At 36.8% G+C, this 19704-nt stretch overlaps 1 protein-coding gene across 1 annotated transcript in view; it reads left to right on the top strand.

The window, feature by feature from the left end:
* The window catches only part of GOLGA5 (golgin A5), a 44649-nt gene extending 26336 nt beyond the window's left edge, over positions 1–18313 (top strand). Inside the window, exons 7-13 of the mRNA XM_004475520.4 lie at positions 679–849; positions 3235–3363; positions 10039–10137; positions 12311–12536; positions 15025–15130; positions 16443–16506; positions 17836–18313. Of these exons, the coding sequence (XP_004475577.2) occupies positions 679–849; positions 3235–3363; positions 10039–10137; positions 12311–12536; positions 15025–15130; positions 16443–16506; positions 17836–17916 (876 nt within the window). The 3' untranslated portion in view covers positions 17917–18313. The remainder of the gene's footprint in view (positions 1–678; positions 850–3234; positions 3364–10038; positions 10138–12310; positions 12537–15024; positions 15131–16442; positions 16507–17835) is intronic.
* Positions 18314–19704: the final 1391 nt, after the last annotated feature.

Raw genomic sequence — 19704 nt, 5'->3', positions numbered from 1 at the left:
CCATCTGAAGCCCCACAAATTGGTCCTAAAATCCTGTCTGAGCTTTATCTCACAGTACTTTCTTATAGGTCCTTTGTGCTGTTGTGTTTTTATGCTTTGCCCTGGGCTTCCTCTACAACTTTTTAAAATCCCGGACATTGGCCCGAGTACTGTCTTTCAAGTAAAGCCTTCTTTTCCCCTCAAGTGCGGACTCTTCCTCAGAACTGTGGAAATAATTTGACCATCTCTCTCTTTCAGCTTGTGTTCATGACCTTCTCGTGGATACTGGTGACTCGCCTTTTAGTTTATAAAGCAGAGCATACTACCTGGAGGGGAGAGACATCATCTTTATTGCATGGGACATTTGGCACAGTGCTGACTGCATTGTAGGGGCTTCATAAATATATGTTCGGTGGAATGTTATAGGGGAGGGAAAAGTTTTATAAAAGAAAGCGTGAGAAAAACCTTGTTTATAAAAAGTTTTCAACTATACTGTGCTCCTGGGGCCTCAAATCCAATACAGTGTGCAACCAATCTGTGCTATATTTTTATCCCTATGGATTTAACGATCTATGAACTTCTTTTGATGGTGCAAATAATGGAACGTATCCATGGTGGTCTAGTTTCTACATAATAGAAGATACTCAGCATGCAAGCTACTCTCTGCTTTCCTTAAACATATTTCTTTTTTTATAATAGTCAAAAGAAAAATTAATTAACAGCTTAAAAGAAGGATCTGGTTTCGAAGGTCTGGATAGCAGTACTGCTAATAGCATGGAGCTAGAAGAACTTCGGCATGAGAAAGAGATGCAAAGGGAGGAAATACAGAAGCTGATGGGCCAGATACATCAGCTGAGATCCGAATTGCAGGTAAGATTCATTGTGGTTCAGCTTTCCAGGCAGCCATACCCCCAGCTATTAACAGTTTAAGAGGTGAGGGATTCTATACCTTGGAGGAAGAGCACTAGTGAAATAACATGCATGAAACTTCTGGTGGAATATTAGTCCTTGTATTGAAGTAAATCCAAAGTATTAGAGTTCTTATCCATTGATTGACTGTAAAACTGAAAATAAGAAACATGGGTAATCAGCTGATGCATTCATTCGGTAAATATTTACAGAGTACCTGCTATATATGTCAGGCTTCTAGGCTCAGAGATATAACAGAACCAGACAAAACCTTCATATCCATATGGATCTTATATATCAGTCGTTAAAAACAAATTATATTTGGGCTCATCTATAAAACTGGAATGTTCTCTGATACTAAAATAAGCCCAGGGAATGGCCTTTTATTGTTTTGTGGATAATCTTATAGTTTATAGTTTATGTATAATTACTGTATTTAATCTAAAAGCTTTAGGTATTTATTGAAGCTTAAAAATGGTTTCTGACATAAGTATCCTAGGAGAGGTTTCTGTGGATGAGAGAAGATAGAATGCAGGATGTTGAGCTTTCTACTGTTTAATAAAAAAGGGAGGGGGGGCGGTTTGCAAGGAATATTTATCCATGCTAAATACTCAGCAAATTGTTGATTTGTAAGACCTATGTGAACTGCAAAACAAAGTGTGGAAGTTATATAGGATATTTCATCCAGACATAGGTTTTAATATCAGACAGACCTGGATCTAGATCTCATATTTGGGCATTTAATAGATGTGTTGCCTGATGTAAGGCACTTCATTGTGCTGAGTTTTAGTTTTCTTATCTGTAAAATGCACGTAAACAAGGCTCTCTTGAGGATAAGGGATAGACTATATAAAAGACCTAGCAGTATTTCTAACAGTAAAGAGCCAGTATTAGTTTTTAAAGTAGAATTTTTTTTCAATAAGTAATTTTTTATTCCAAAAATTTGGTCCCATGAACTTAGAAATTTAGTAGATGCTAAACTTACTCATACCCATTCCCATGTCTTTTGGGTGAAACTAGCTCAGTATCATTGATGACATTGACCCATTTTCCTACCTCTTTTTAAGAAGTTTGTGAAATCTATAATAAAATGTATTAGATCTGATAAATGAAAGAATTGTTAATAATAATAATAGCTCTCATTTACTGAGCATTATGTGCCCGGCACTGCAGTAAGCACTTGACATATACCCTCACATTTATTCCTTATAACACTGTGAGGTAAGTGGTACTATTCACATTTTTAGTTGAGGAAATACAAAATGGAGCTGGAAAGTAACTTGCCACAAAGCTAGTAAAGTGGCAGAGCCAGGATTAGCATCCTAGCCTGTCTGACCCAAAACATGTATTCTTAACCACTACATAAAGCCTGCCTCTCAAAAACTTGTCAGATTTAGTCAAATTGATGATAAAGATTCATCTATGCTTCTTCTAACCCCCAAAACTCAAAGGTAAGGTAAAATTATTGTACTTACTGCTATTTTCATCCAAATCCACAGTCATGTGAATTTAGAGGAGTACACTGATTGTCTGGGAGTGCTAGTAATCTGTCTGTTCTTTCAAATAATATGTGAAGTGCCAAAATTTGTGGAGATGAATATAAATAGAATGTACCAAAAGGTAAAAGTAAAATTATGATACCAATTTTAAACTCAGATGGTGCTATATTAATGGACTTCAGTTTAGTCCATATGGGGAAATAAAGACCCTGGAACTGTGTTCTTGCCCACTGAATTAAGATTTCACAGGAAATCCTAAAGGTACTTATCAAGTTTAAATGAGTGGAAGTAGTGACACCAAAGTGAAAAATAAGAGTAATATGGGAAGATGTGAAAACAGATAATAGTAATAAAGCTTAAAAGAGGGTAATGATACACTAACCTCAGGCAAGATGGTGGTTTATATTCTTACTGTATACTTATTATTTGTACACACAGAATAGCTAAGTATAACCTACAATTTCAGGGGATTAATGCAGTGACTTTCATCATTAGGTCTTTTTTTGATGTTGTAGTTCTGTTCTCCTAAAATTATTAGCTTTTCATTAGAGACATAAATCTCCCAGTGAGCCACTGTCTGTTCATACCCAGCATGAAACCAAATGGTTTATATGCTGTGGCATAAATCCTCCTTTTTGTCCTGTTTATCTTTTCACCATTTGTCCTGTTATGTAATGAAGATGCCAGTTTCTATATTCCACATAGGCTGAGACTGTGTCGTATTCATCTTTATCCCTTATGCCTTCAGTGCCACCTGAGCCCAGGTTACAGCACCTCTCGATTGCTGGGTAAATGTTGATCCTGAACAGTCAATTATTGTTCTCACATATAAGGTTCATCTTTTTAGGATATGGAGGCTCAACAGGTTAGTGAAGCAGAATCAGCAAGAGAACAGTTACAATATCTACAAGACCAAATAGCTCAGCAAAAAGCATCTAAACAAGAAGTGGAGGCAGAGCTGGACCGACAGAAGCAGGTAAGAATTTTAGATTGATGATTACCAAGGAAGACTGCCATCTAGTGGTCATATGTGACCTCCCCCCAGGGCAGCTCACTGACTTTTTTTAAAGTATGGACTCAGAATGTTAATGGTAGACAGCACTGTAAAAGGTATTTTGTCTTTCTCCACCTTATATATCTTACACTCCCCATTTCTTTTTTTTTTTAAGATTTATTTTTATTTATCCTCCCCTCCCATTGTCTTCTGCTCTCTTGTGTCCATTTGCTGTTTGTTCTTCTCTGTCCACTTGCATTCTTAGCAGCACCGGGAATCTGTGTCTCTTTCTGTTGCGTCATCTTGCTGAGTCAGCTCTCTGTGTATGCAGTGCCACTCCTGGGCAGGCTGCACTTTTTTGCACAGGGCAGCTCTCCTTGTGGTGTGCACTCCTTGTGAGTGAGTGGGGCTCCCCTACGGCACTCCTTGCGCACATCAGCACTGCACGTGGGCCAGCTCACCACATGGGCCAGGAAACCCTGGGTTCGAACCCTGGATTTCCTATATGGTAGGTGGACACTATCAGTTGAGCCACATCCGCTTCCCCCCATTTCTTTTAATAAGTGGAAAATAGAGGCACAAAATGATGACCTGACTTCCTTTATGTCAGCCCAGAATTCTTTTTATTATTGTCTATGCACATTTTATTATATCTCCTTGTCAAGTATGTATGTATAGAAAACACTGAAACATCATTATGCTTTCTAAGAATAATAGAAAATTTTATTTAATATGAATACAAATAACAATATTAGTGCCATATTACACTGTTCTTTCTGTTTGATATAAAATGCTTTACAGACTGTTATTACAAATCATATTTAAAATCATGTCATTTTTCTATTAGCAGTTGTCTGTCCCCCAAGCCAAATTATTTTACTTTCATATTAATACAGTTAAACATCCTTATAGCCACATTTTTATATACTAAGATTCTATTTCTAAAATTAAGAGCATTTGTAATTTACTGAGTAACTACATTGTTATAGGCACTTAGCTTACATTATCTTATTTCATCCTCACAATAAAATCATTATTCTCTTCATTTTTCGGAAGAGAAAATTATTATTATAATTCTCAGTGCACTATTTATAACATTTCTAGCCCTGTGTTTTTTATTCTTTAAAGATTTTTTTCATTAGGATTTATCATTTCTGAAACTGATTCTCTTCTCAGATAAATGTTTTAGATAAATGTTTGTATTATGGAAATAGTACTTACATCTGTTTCCTGAAAAGGAAGAGAAGAACTCAAGGGATAATAAGCTTCAGGGTATATCACAGGCTGTTTTAGATCATTTAGGTTAGCTGTCCTTTCCGAATTGGGGTTTTAATTTATTCAAGCAGCTGTCATATATTAAAAGGTAAAACTTGATATTCTTGATGGTTAGTGAGATAACTTTCATCTTATTATGGCAAATTGTTTTACTGTATCCTCATCCCTTCTTTAAAATGAGTGAGTTAAGTATAGGAAAATGGAGTTGAATGTAGCTGTAGGCTCTTTATTTAGTAATCCCATGCTCTAGATATAATTGATCTTGGGATGAAATAGTTCTGTAATATTCCTTGTTAATTTTTGTAATTTCAACCTTAAAATTTGTGCTTGCCTTGAGCTTGAAAGAAATCAGGCAAATGGCTATTAAACCTTATTGTAAATTGTGATTCTTCTACCCCAATTACCTTTTTGTTTTTCTCTTTTTTCACTTATCTCAGTGTTTTCATCTGTGAAATGAGCAGGTTGAACTAAAACTATCTAAGGTAGTCTCTAGCATTTTTTTCCCATCCTACCCGCACTTCTTCATAAAGCTCCCTTCACTTACTTTGCACAGTTAGGTATACTGCTTTTGAGGGTATTTAGTTAACTTTAATTACTCATTCTTCCCTGTGCACAAATAGTGCACTTGGTGCATTTAGTCAGTCTGGAGGTTTTTTTGTTTTTTTTTCCCCTCTATCAGTAATCAAACAAAACAGATACTACAGAAATATTATCTGATACAAATAAGCACATGAAAAGGTGCTTGATATCATTAATAGTAGAGTAATACAAATGGAAACCACAGTGAGTTACCACTACATACCCATTAGTATCGCTCCAATTGCAAGATTGACTATACCACGTGTTGGCAAGGATGTGGAAGACCCGGAACTCTCTCACATATGTTGCTGGTGAGGATGCACAATGGTGCATTCGTTTTAGAACACGGTTTGGCAGTTTGATTTTTAATTAGACACGTACTTATTATATTCTAACAATCCTACTCCTACTTATTAACCTAAGAATAATGAAAGCACATCAGGATTTGTCCTTGGATAATAGCAATAGCTTTATTTATAAAAGCCCAAAACTGGAAAGAACCTAAATGTCCATCACAGGTGAATTTCATTATATCCATGCAATGAATTATTATTTAGCAATAAAAAAGGAGTGACCTATTGACATATGCTACAATGTGGACAAATCTCAAAAGCATTGTACTAAGTGAAAAAAGCCAGACATGAAAGACAACGTATTATATGATTACATTTATATGAAAATCTAGAAAAAGGAAAACTCTAGTGATAGCAGATCAGTGGTTGTTAGGGGCCAAGAAATGGAATCAGGGAATTGAATCCTGACCAGCACACACCCAGAGAGGCGTGAGGAAACTTTTTCAGGTGATGGAAATATTCTCTATCATACCTGTGATAGTGATTGTACAACTGTCAAAACTCACCTATTTGTATACTTAGAATTGGATTTTATTGTATGTAATGTAAATTATACTTTAGGAACTGGGTGTGGCTCAAGCGGTTGGTCGCCTGCCTACCACATGGGCAGTCCTGAGTTCAGTTCCTGGTGCCTCCTAAAGAAGACGAGCAAGACAGTGAGCTGACACAGTGGACTGAAGTGGCAAGCTGACTCAAAAAGATGACACAATGAGAAAACACAAGGAGGGAACACAAGGAGAGACACAACAAGCAAGGAGCAGAGGTGGCTCTAGTGATTAGGCACCTCCCTCCCACACGGGAGGTCCCAGGTTCGGTTTCCGGTACCTCCTAAAAAGAAGATGAGCAGACACAGGCAGCACACAATGAACAGATAGAGAGAGCAGGCAGCAAGCGCAAACAAGGGGGGGGCGCGGGAATGAATAAATTTTAAAAATCTTTAAAATAATTATACCTCAGCAGTAACACATAAGGAAAAATTAAGAGATCATAGCCTGCATTCATTACAGTTAATCGTGGTTTTTTTCTTACCATAAAATAATTTACTGATTTTTTTCTGTACCCCACCAGAAACATACTCCCTAACACCCAAGGTGTTATCAAAATTTGATAAAATTTTTCCTTGTCTTTTTTATACTGATATAAAAAATTTAAAAAAACAAGTGCATCTCCCATTTTCATTTTTTTTTTTTTTTTTTTTTTTTTAAAGATTTATTTATTTATTTAATTTCCCCCCCTCCCCTGGTTGTCTGTTCTTGGTGTCTATTTGCTGCGTCTTGTTTCTTTGTCCGCTTCTGTTGTCGTCAGCGGCACGGGAAGTGTGGGCGGCGCCATTCCTGGGCAGGCTGCTCTTTCTTTTCACGCTGGGCGGCTTTCCTCACGGGCGCACTCCTTGCGCGTGGGGCTCCCCCACGCGGGGGACACCCTTGCGTGGCACGGCACTCCTTGCGCGCATCAGCACTGCGCATGGCCAGCTCCACACGGGTCAAGGAGGCCCGGGGTTTGAACCGCGGACCTCCCATGTGGTAGACGGACGCCCTAACCACTGGGCCAAAGTCCGTTTCCCCATTTTCATTTTTAAAATAATTAAATGTCAAATATTTTTCAAATGCACAAGTTTAATGGCCACATAATATTCCACAGTAGAGATGAGGTATATTTTCTTTAGGTATGTCTGCATTAATCAGCCAAAGGGGTGCTGATGCAAAATACCAGAAATCGGTTGGTTTTCATAAAGGGTATTTACTTGGGGTAGCAGCTTACAGATGCCAGGCCATAGAGCCTAAGTTATTTGTCACCAAAGTCTATTTTCACATGTTGGAGCAAGACGACTGCTGACATCTGCCAGGGTTCAGGCTTCCTGGGTTCCTTCCTTCCAAGGTCTTGCTTCTGTCTGAGTTCAAGGTTCCTTTCTTCCTGGGCCTTGCTTCTCTTTCCTCTGTGTGCATATTTCCCAGGGCACCAACTTAAGTCTTCAGCATCAAACTCCAACATCAAAACTCCAATATTAAGAACTCTCAACTCTGTCCTTTGCCATGCCTTTTTTTTTGTGAGTCCCCACTCACCAATGGGCAGGGACTCAATGCCCTAATGACGTGGCCCAATCAAAGCCCCAATCATAACTCAAATCTTGCTCAGGTACAGACTAGATCACAAACATAATCCAATATCTATTTTTGGAATTCATAACCATATCAAATGCTACTATGTCCCTGTTTTTTAACAATTCTATTTATTGTTTTCTAAATTTTTTGCTGTTATTGTCCTGGAACTAACATCTTTGTTTCCTTAGATAAGATTTCTAGGAAGGAACTTACTGGATCAAAGGTTATAAATCTTAAAGCTCTTACTATATTTTGCAATAAATCTTTTTTAAGGCTCTTAGTAATATACTTTGCCAACTTGCTTTCAGAAGAGTGTGTATCCATTTATATATGATGGTAAAAATTCCTGTCCCTGCATCCTTGCCAACATTAGATGTCATTAAAAATGTATTTGGGGGGAGCAGATGTGGCTCAAGTGATTGGGCTTCTGCCTACCAAAAGGGAGGTCCTGGGTTCAGTTTCCTGTGCCTCCTGGAGCCAGGTGAGCTGGTGCTGCAGGCTTGTGCAGCAAGCTGATGCAACCAAAGAGACACAAAGAGGAAAGACAGTGAGAGACACAACAAACCAGGGAGCCTGAGGTGGCTCAGGTGATTGAGCAGCTCTCTTCCACATCGAAGTCCCAGGTTCGGTTCCCGGTGCCTCCTAAAGAGAAGATGAGCAGACACAGAAAGCACACAGCAAATGGACACAAAGAACAGACAGCAACTGCAAACAAGTTGGGGGGAGGGGTAAATAAATCTTAAAATATATTTGAATTCTTTTAAAAAAAGCCATTTGTATTTCCTTTTCTGATAATTGTTTACAACCTTTGTTCACTTTTTTCATTGTTATTTATTGATCTTTAAAAATCAGTTTATAGGGGAGCAGATTTGGCTCAAGCAACTGAGCACCTGCTTCCCACATGGGAGGTCCTGGGTTTGGTCCCCAAACCCAGGTACCTCAAAAAAAAAAAAGAAATCATCTTGCAGTATAGCACATACGAAAGAGATCAGCCTTTTTGTCTGTGATATGGATTGTGAATAATGTTTCCCAGTTTGTCATTTGTCTCTTAGTTGCTTAGGTCTTTGGTTTTGCTTTTTTTGACCTATGGAAGTTTGATTTTTTTATGTACTCAGCTTTTTATCATTCTTTACTGTTAAGGCTTCTAGATTTTCAGTCATGGTTAGAAAAGTATCCCCTTTCTGAAATTATACAAGTATTTGCCAATGTAGTTTTCTTCTAATAATTTCATGGTTTCATTTTTGCCTATAGATCTTTGATCTATTAGGAATTTAGTTTCTTCCATATGGCTACCTAGTTGTCCCATTACCATTTTTTGAAAAGTTTCTCTTTTCTTTATTGATTTATCATGTCCAAAATTCTCAAGGTATCTAGATCTGTTTCTGGACTTTTATTCTCTCGTTGATCAGTTTGTCCATTTGTGCATTAGTATCTCATTGTTTTTAATTACTGAGGTTATAATAATATTTCATATGTTATATAATATTATATGTTTTAATATCTTATATGACTACTTTCCCTTTTCAGCTTTTTCAGCGTTATCCTTGCTCGTCTTTTAGTGCAGTTTTCCATAGGAAATAAAGAATCATTTTATCTAGTTTTTTGTTTTTTTTTAAAGCTTTTTGTTTACATTAGGCTCATGCCAAATTTATAAATTAACTTGAGAAGAATTGACATCTTTATATCTTCCTGTCCAAGAACATGGCATAGCTTTTTACGTGTTCAGGTATCACTTGTATTCTTTAGAGATATTTTTAAATATCTTTTTATAGATATTGTATGTTTATTGCAAGGTTTTTCTCCCCTTTTTTATTGCTGTGTACATTGGGGTTTTCCATTATTCTATCTGGTTACTGCTTTTATTACACATAGAAAGCTATTGATTTTCATATATTATTTTGTATTCTACTACCATACTGAATTATTACTGTTTTTATTTTCTCATCTATTTTGGTTTGGTTTTTTTTAAAAGTCTTTTTATGAACATTGTATTACTCAGCCTATCAGTCTCTGACATATATATTGTAAATATTTTCTCCAGTTAGTTGTCATGGTATTGAGTACCTCAGATTTTTGGAGGGATGACCTGTTCTTCTTCACTGCTGCAAAAGCAAAATAATGTTTTTCTTTGTTTTCTGATGACTTATCCCAGTAATAGTTATTTATGGACCTGTGTTACTTTATCATACTTCATCATTAGACCCATTCAGGTCTGTTCATTTATTCATTCAGTATATTCTCAGCAAATATTGACTGAGTGCCTGTTATGTGCCAGGCACTGTTTCAGGTGCTGGGGATGGAATAGGGAATGCTGATTTTAGCTTTTGTTTATTTGCCTTGCTTTGTAGGAACATCATTTTATAGAAGAAGACCTGTATCGAACAAAGAACACATTGCAAAGCAGAATTAAAGACCGAGAAGAAGAAATTCAAAAACTCAGGAATCAGGTATGAAATCAACATTCACATTGGTAAAAGATGTCATTGTAAAGCTACTTAAATTCTATTGTTGGTGTAGTGTGATCACTTATTTTCAGTCTGGTATAGAATTAATCTAATGCCATTTGAGTCTGCATTTGCTATGTTTTCTGGCTTGCTTCTTTTAGAAGTATCTTATAGCCAAAGTAAACCGAGGGCATGTGAGTTCCTCCTAAATTTGTTATGATTTCAGGAATGGTCGTTCTATTGCCAGTTTCATGATTGTGTTTCTTAAGAAAAATCCAATGGTAAATCTCCCCAGTAACAACTGAGCGGTCTTTCAAAAAGGCAAGATTTTTTTTTAACATACTTTTTATGCATTTGCCTTTTAGATTCTGTAGGAAGTAAAAAATATGGAGTTACAAACTAAACATACAATAGTACTGGCATTTATATTTACTTTCCGTTGCCCTTGTTGGCATCTTTGATCTGTTGTCTATTGTCCTTTCCTTTCATCCTGCAGAACTCTCTTTAGCATGTCTTGTAGGGCCAGTCCAGTGGTAACCAGCCTCCCTTTGATTTTATTTATCTGGGAATGTCTTAATGTCTCCCACAGTTTCACTGGATGTGGAATTCTTAGGTAGCAGTTTTTTTGCTTTCACCAATTTTTTTTTTTAAAGATTTATTTATTTATTTAATACCCCCCACCCCCGTTGTCTGTTCTCTGTGTCTGTTTGCTGCATCTTGTTTCTTTGTCTGCTTCTGTTGTCGTCAGTGGCATGGGAAGTATGGGCGGCGCCATTCCTGGGCAGGCTGCACTTTCTTTCACGCTGGGCAGCTCTCCTTACGGGGCACACTCCTTGTGCGTGGGGCTCCCCTACACGGGGGACACCCCTGTGTGGCACGGCACTCCTTGTGCGCATCAGCACTGCTCATGGGCCAGGTCCACATGGGTCAAGGAGGCCCGGGGTTTGAACCGCGGACCTCCATGTGGTAGACAGACGCCCTAATCACTGGGCCAAGTCCGTTTCCCTCAACAATTTAAATGTGTCACCTTCCTGCTATCTTGCTTCCTTGTTTTCTGATGAGAAATAAGCATGTACTCTTATTGTTCCTTCCTGGCACCTGACATTCCTTCTCTCTTGCAGCTTTTCAAAATCCTCTTTATCTTTGGCATTTGACAATTTGATTTTGATATGCCATGGCATGAGTCTATTTGGATTTGTCTTGTTGAGTTCATTGATTGCCTTGGATGTATATATTCATGTCTTTTGTTAAATTTGGGAAGTTTTCAGTCATAATTTCTTTCAGCTTTCTCTCTTTCTTCTTCTAGAACCCCCACAATGCATATATTGGTATGCTTAGTAGTGTCCTACAGATTCTTCAGGCTCTGTTCACTTTTCTTCATTCTTCCTTCTTTCTGTTCTTCAGACTGAATGCTTTCAATCTTCTTATCTTCAAATTCTGGTTCTTTATTCTGCCACTCCAACTTGCAGTTGAACCCTTCTAGGGAATCTTTAATTTCTATTGCTGTGGTCTTCAGCTCTATTTGGCTTCTTTTCATAATTTCCATCTTCTCTTGATATTAGTTATCATTTTCCTGATTTTAATTATTTATCCATATTTTCTTTAGCTCTTTGAGCATAGTTAGAGCCATTTTTTAAAAGTCTTTTTTCTGTTATGTCTCAGGTCTGATCCTCCTCACTGATGGTTTCTCATGCTTTAATCTTCTTTCATTGGGCCATCACTTCCTATTTCTTTGTATGTTTTGTGAACTCTTGTTAAAAGCCTTCCTTGAATGCCAGGAGCCTCCAGCAAGTGGGTGATGAAACTGTCCACGTTCAGCACCCTGTCTGCTTTGTTGGCACCAGGCTTCTCTCCCAGCAGCTGGAACAAAGGCTCCTTGCGGTGACAGCTCAGCCTTCTCCTACCAGTGCCACCAACTGCCCCGCCCACAGTGCCACTCCACCACAGGATCTTTTTTAAACTGGGAAATCTGAAACATACAAGAAATTTTAGGAAATGACCCTGATGTGCCTGCCACCCAGGTTTACTGAAGCCTTTATCTTTAACTGGTAGAACCATACACGTACCTACCCTGTAAATTATTCCCACAGTTTTCCTGTGGGAATGTATTAATGTGGTTTCTAGGTTGTATAACTGTCATTTTATATAATAATTTATGAACTTTTTTGTCTTTCAGCTTACCAATAAAACTTTAAGCAATAGCAGTCAATCCGAATTGGAAAATCGACTCCATCAGCTAACAGAAACTCTTATCCAGAAGCAGACCATGCTGGAGAGTCTCAGCACAGAAAAGAACTCTCTGGTCTTTCAACTGGAGCGCCTTGAGCAACAGATGAACTCTGCCTCTGGAAGTAGTAGTAATGGATCTTCTATTAATATGTCTGGAATTGACAATGGCGAAGGTAACAAAAATAAAAAGATTCCCCAAGGAACATTTCATTCATTTCATTGCCTTTATTTCCAGCCTTGCTAATTCAAAATAATATATATATTTATTTCTTTTTTCTTTTTTTCTTTTTTTCTTTTTGGGAGGTCCAGGCCAGAGATTGAACCTGGGACCTTGTATGTGGGAAGATGGCTCTCAACCACTGAGCCACATCATCTCCCCCAAAATAATTTTGATAAAGTAACGAAAGACCATTTTTATTTGATAAGAAATTTCATCAGTGAAGGACCCCATTTTCTCCTGATATGAAACCTGGGTCATATGCTGTTTAATATTAATTTCATTAGTAAACTGGATAATGGATTAATATCCCTTGTTATTATTATTATTGATAATCATATTGAAACATATAGGATACTTGATAAGATGATGCTGACCAGGCAAATAATTCAGTAGAGAGGGACTTTCAGGAAACTTGAAGCCTTCAAGATTTGCTTTAATAATCTTCCAATGAATACTTGTCTATATTAAGGCTAATACATAGTTGTTATAAGCATTTTCCTTCTCTATAATTTAAATAGAGAAGTTTATAGATTCCCAAAATATGTAAACAAAAAGATTGTAAGCTTCAACTAAAAAGGTTTTTAGCTATAGAAGTTAATAAAGTCTCAAAGTTGTTATTCAGTAAATCAGTTCTTTGACCTTAAACTTTCCCCCATCTTTTTAAATAGCATGACTAGCACATGATTACTGTAGAAAGAAATACAAAATACACACAAAAAAAGGAAATTAAAATTAATCACTTAATCTGCCACTCTGAACTAACATTTTTGAATATCACCTTTCAGACTTTTTTCCTATATATATTTGTAGTATCTATTTTATTCACATTTAACTTTTTAAAATATAAATATCTTTCCATAATATATTTCATACAATAATTTGTTTATTGTTTCATAGACTTCTATCGTGTTGAAGTAATGATCATTTGTGTTAATCAGTTCCATATTGTTGGGCATTTAGATTGTTGCCAGTTCTTGCTGTGTTCCTAAGCTGTGCTCAGGAAAATACCCTTTGTGTACATCTGTTTTCTTAGGATAAATGATTAAGAAATAGGATTGCTGGGTCAATGGCTATACATATTTAAAGGCTTTTGGTATTTATTGCCAAAAGTTAGCAACTAATTTTTGAGTACCTGCCCTGTGTCAGATACTGTTCTAGGTGTTGGAGATACGGTGGTAAATAAAATAAACCAAAATATCTGCCCTAAGGATCTTATGGTTTGGTGTTGGGGAGCTTAGGAGGGCAACAGGCAATAAACAAATGATGTCACATGGTGACGAGTGCTGAGGAGAAAAATTAAGCAGGGAAAGAAGAGAAAGGGTTCCAGGTGTGGGGATGGGATTGTATTTTAAATAGGTTGGTCCAGGAAGGCCTGTCTGAAAAGGTGGCATTGAGTGAAGTCCCGAAGCACTAAGGTAGTGAACTGTGGAGGACTGAAGCAAAGCGTTCAGGCAGAGAGAAAAGTATGTGCTAAGGCCCTGAGGCAGGGGTGTTCCTCACATATTGCAGGAATAGCGGGAGGCCAGTGCATGTGGAGTAGACTGAGAGGGAGAGTAGTGCGAAGTAAATTCAGATTGCTGGGGGAGGCTGCTTAGGCCCCTCTGACGACATTTACTCTAGGTGAGGTAGGAAGCTATGGAAGGGTCTTAAGAGGGGTGATCTGATTGGCATTTTAAAAGTTGCTTCTGGCTGCCGTGTGGAGAATAGACTGCACAGGGCTAAGAACAGGCAGGGAGAGCAGTGAGGAGCCACTGAATTAATGTGAGAGGAGACGGTGGGTCAGACCAGAGTGGTGGGGATTGTGGGGTGGGTTCAGAATTTGTTTTAAAGGTGAGCTGACAGATTAGATATGGGGTTTGATAGAATGAAAGGAGTTGAGGCTTTTGGCCTGAGCAGATGGAAGATGGCGTTGTCAGGTACTGAGATGGGAAGAATGCAAGAGAAGCTGGTTGGTGGTGTAAGCAGAAAATTAAGAGTGCTAGCTTTGAGATGTCTATGGGGCATCCAAATGGAGATGAAATAGGCAGTTGATTTGGGAGTTTGGGGGAGGTCTAGGCTAGATATGTCAATTGGGAAGTCATCAGCTTTGCTATACAGAAAAGGAATGTAGCTGTACTCTTGCCAGCAACGGGGGAAAATACCCACTTACATTGACTCTTGCCAGTAATGGGTATTTTTAACTTCTTTAATCTTTGCTAATTTGGGGCAAGAATATTCTTAATTTTTAAATTTGGTTTTGATTTTTGTAGATATGGTAGTTTATACATTTTATATAATCAGATTTACAAATCTTTATGTTTTTTCCTACTTTGGCTATAATGCTTAGAAAGTTGACCTTGAGAATCTCTCCCATATGTAATATATTATGTTCAGCTATTATTATGTTAGACGGTTGTTTCTGTATCAGTACATTAATTTGCTGATTTTTTTTGTGTAAATAGGCACACGTCTGCGAAACGTTCCTGTTCTTTTTAATGACACAGAAACTAATCTGGCAGGAATGTATGGAAAAGTCCGCAAAGCTGCTAGTTCAATTGACCAATTTAGGTAAGGGATGCCAGTAACAATGAGTGATGGACCATCAGCTATTTTTATAACATTTCCAGTAGTTTCAGTCATTGTAAGTTCCATCAGGCAAAGCTGATATTTTAAAGTGACACCTACCTTATTCCTTTCAAGATATTTTAATATTAAGAAATTGTTTCAGGAGGTCTGCTAGTACTTATGTTTTATTGAAAATGATTAATCCTGACCATTTCTGTTCTTTCTCTAATATACTCTATTTTTAAAATACTCTCATTAATTTTACTGAAAAAGCCTCTGTCTCATGTAAATGTATCTGAGTGTTTTATTCCCGTTCTTGATCATGTGACTAGAATAAAAAGATGCTACTTTAGATAAATCAACAGTACTCATTTTAATATATATGTTACATATTATATTTATATATAAATTTATTATACTATCAGATTTCCGCCTTATAAACAATTAGCAATTTATGTAGAGCCTTGATTAAAGTTCATATCAAAATAACTTACTAAACTTTTTTCCTTTTAGTGTTTATAATTGAATGCAATTTTCATGAATTGTTGTATAACAGAGTAATCTTTTCTTAAACATTTTTTAATCATAATAGAGCAATAGTGTTTGAAATAAACAATGATTTATTACATTTCTTGACCAGTGGCATTTGGATAGCAGCATCATTATTTCAAAATTATTAAGCACATCTATTTCAACGCTTCATTTATTCAGCATATGTAATATTTTTGGAGAACTTAAGCAAGGCATTGTGCTAGTGGCAGTGAAAAAAGCAGAAGGGCATAGAAGAAAAATGCATTTGCTTCTATGTATGTCCATCTTGATGGGGGAAAATGTTGCATAAAGGCATGAGTGATAGGATCTGAATATCATATTCCTTCCACACTTATTGTTTATTTTACCTGTGTATCTATATAATTTGTGCCTTTTAGAACAATTTGTCTATGCAGAAGGTTTTCTGTAGGCTATTGCAAGTTACTTGCATCCAGACTCTTTATATCCTACTCAGGTGGTTACTTTTTGAAAGGAAAATGATTTAGAGAGAGGAACCTAGCTACCTCCTACAGTTGTAGCTTATAGAATAAGAGGAATAGCCCCAAATAATGATGAAGGTGTTTGCTTTCTACTATGGCATTTCTATATGGTTATTTCAAGTAATTTTGAAACAACCTATTATAAAAATCCTAAATCTATGGTGGCCACATAAATAGTTCGAGTGAGTGAAAGTGATAAAATCACTGGACATGACCACAAGATTTCTTTTGAGTGTAACTGTCTTCTCTTCCTCCTCTCAACCCCCCGCCCCTGGTTTGCACAGCATTCGTCTGGGAATTTTTCTCCGAAGATACCCCATAGCACGGGTATTTGTAATTATATATATGGTAAGTAAACTTGCAACTTGTTTGAAAAAACAGTGCTGCACAGTTTGTTTTTTTAGCCTTTGATAGCAATCACTTTTTAAAATTTATTTTTTATTCTTATTTTTTGCAATCACTTTTAAAGAGCTAGAACTCATATTGTAAATATAAATTGTTCAAAGCTTTTCTACAAATAATATAAACTTGAGTGCAGTTTAATAGTTGTCTCTCTTTTTTAAGTCCCTCTAATGATAAAAACATTATCGAAATGATTTAATTTTTATCTTGATGTTGTAAAGTTACCTCAATTATTTTTCATGTATCTTGCTTTATTTTCTAAAGTGAACTCAAGGTTATTTTATTTTCTTTCAGATTTCTTAGCTCTAATAAAATGATTACAATTGCACTAGTTTGGTATGCCATTTCGTGGTTCCTGTGTGCCTAAAATGCTCACTAGTATGTGTGCGTATATCTAAAAGAAATTGGGTTGGATTAAGACTGGCAGTTTTCTTGAAAAGAGTTAAAAACATACTTAACAATAAATTTCTCTGGGATCCACTAGAGGGAAGAGTTATTCCTTTAAATAAAAATTCTTTAAGGCGGGAGGGATGAGGGAACAAAAGAAATTGAATGGCATAGGAAAGGATTAAGAACATAATCACATATGGGTAAAATTTACTTCCTGGGTGTTAGACCACAAGTAATAGCTTGCCCTGTGTCAGTAGGCGATGTGATTTGTCACACCCTGCACAGTGCTGAGGCACTTAGTGATGGACTCTTATACCATCTCAGCACTACCATGCAGGGAAATAGTGGACAGTTTTCATTGTAGATTGTGTTCTGGGCCCTTATTCACCTTGGACACCTGACACAATTCCTGTCAAGAATGTCTCCCCATCTCCTCTCCACCAAATCATGGCTAAACCTTTTTTTTAAAACACTGCCATATATGTTCTAGAAAGCCTTTCCTACCAATTACATGTAATCCTAGCAATTTTAATCATGCTTTCCATTCTACATTATAATCACCAGGTGGGTTATTTATATGTCAATGTATATATTATGAATGTGTTTAAGTTTAGGACTGTACTGCTCTCGACTGAGAATCCTATGGGTTTAGCAACCCTCTCTTACTCTTATTGCACTCGGCTTATTTATTTGTTCATTTGTTCCTACCTTATTTATGCAGTGAATGTGTACTGAGGCCCTGCAACGTCTCATACACAGTGCTAGCCACAGAGGGTACAGAGACAGATGAGACTTGGCTCCAAGCTCAGGGCAGTCCACAGTGGGCCTTTGGTAAAGACTGCTTTATCAGCTAATCCATACGTTTTTTTTCTCTTTCTTTCTTAGGCTTTGCTTCACCTCTGGGTCATGATTGTTCTATTGACTTATACCCCAGAAATGCACCATGACCAACCAGATGGCAAATGAACTACCTGCACCCAGTTGTTTCAACGATTGGTTGGTGTTTTCTAAAGTTGGAATCAGCGAAAGGGTTAATTGTCTAAAATTTCTGAGAAGGATGCACATGATTATTTGATCACTATAAGCTTTTAATTTTTTAAGTTATTATACAAGTACTCTGTTAGCTAAGTCTTCTAATTTCCTTCACATGGTAAGAGTTTCTAAAACAATTTAGCAAACTCAGCTTTGCTTTTTCTGTGTCTAGTACACACACACACACGCACACACACACACACACACACACACACAGGGTTAGTTCACCTCTGTACAGCCCATCTTCTATTTTAGGTCCCACTGATTATGGGCCATAATCAGGGAAACTAATTGTATTTAACAATATAAATAAAAAGTTCTCTTTTTGATAGTTTAGTCTGCTTTTGTATTTTCATATTTTAAACTTTGCTAATATAGATTTACTTTTTACATGTTAAAAGGCCTGATTGGTTTCTATAAATACATAAATAAAATTTACTATGTATTTTTCTTTTTAAAAAAATAATGGTTTTCTGTCCCTATTATTGCAAGACCTTTCCAGGTGGACTTAAGTGAGTTGTGTCAGAAGTCGGTAACTGAAATCACATATAAGGGATTCTTAGTGTTTTGCTACTGCTCCCTAATGTATAGTCTTCTCTGCCCCCTTTCCATCCATACTAGACCATTTTCCTTTTATTCTTACTTGTTATCTTCCTCATCCTTTTTTTCTTTTCTCCAGCCTATACCTTAGGTTAGCTCATGATATCCATAGACGCTGCTTCCAGCATTAAAGAACTGATTTGATTCAATTTTAGCAACCTTTCACTTTAAAACACTCCAATGCAGAGAGGTTATAGTTATTCTTTGTAAAAAGACATTTTCTTTGCTTTAAGTCCAATGTAATGTCTGGTTTGGCTTTTCTTTTCATCTGCATGCCTGAATTCTTAGGTTGTTTTGTCACCTGGGTGCTGGCGGTCTCTCTTCCTATGTGATTAATATATGTAAATCTTGGTCTGTACTGGGTAGTCCTTCCTGGCAGGGAGACGGTATGTCTTTGAAGCAGTCTGTGTGGTGCCTAACTTGAAACTTGACAGGAGTTTCTATTCTAATGATATCTGTCCTGTGAACTTGAATATCAGATATCACTATGAACTTGAATTGAATATTTGTACTGTGAACTTGAATCCTTCAAAAGTTTTGATGCATTGCATATGTGGACATAAACACATATGTGTTTCTTATTTTTCATCAGAAAATGAAGTTTTAAAGGTCATCTTGGATGTGTTTGGCCTTTTTCAACTTGTCATGAGTAGTAAAGGCAGAAAATTGCATATCATAAAAAAATGGGTATGATACATCAGGGGGTAGGGCAGAGACACATTTCTAAGTCAGTGCAGAATGCATCTCACAGGTTTGTGTTCAGGTATGATAACCCTTCAGTCTGGGCTGTGGAGTCAGATCTGGTCTCAGAGAATAAAGAGTTTAGTCTCATTAATACTGTTTAAAGAGAGAGTTTTTTCTTTCCTAATTTGGAAACATTTCTAGAAAATGATTAAATCCAAGTTGCATGCTTAAAATGGAAAACAGCACATGCTTTGTCATCGTGTATTGCCAGACTTCCTGTCTCTGTGTAGGTCCTCCTGGCTTTTGTTGGGATGTCTCTAAATCTTTTGTTCAATCTTTACACATTCTTGGCTTTGGAAATAGTTTGACAAAGTGCTTCCGGGATTATTTTTCTGCACTTATATTTTCAAATGGGTTTCACTTTCAAAATTTTTTTAA

The sequence above is a fragment of the Dasypus novemcinctus genome, chromosome 3, assembly GCF_030445035.2.
Source record: "Dasypus novemcinctus isolate mDasNov1 chromosome 3, mDasNov1.1.hap2, whole genome shotgun sequence".
In the NCBI taxonomy this organism is placed as follows: domain Eukaryota; kingdom Metazoa; phylum Chordata; class Mammalia; order Cingulata; family Dasypodidae; genus Dasypus; species Dasypus novemcinctus.
Note: the sequence above shows the minus strand (reverse complement) of the source record. Positions and strands in the feature narration are given on the sequence as shown.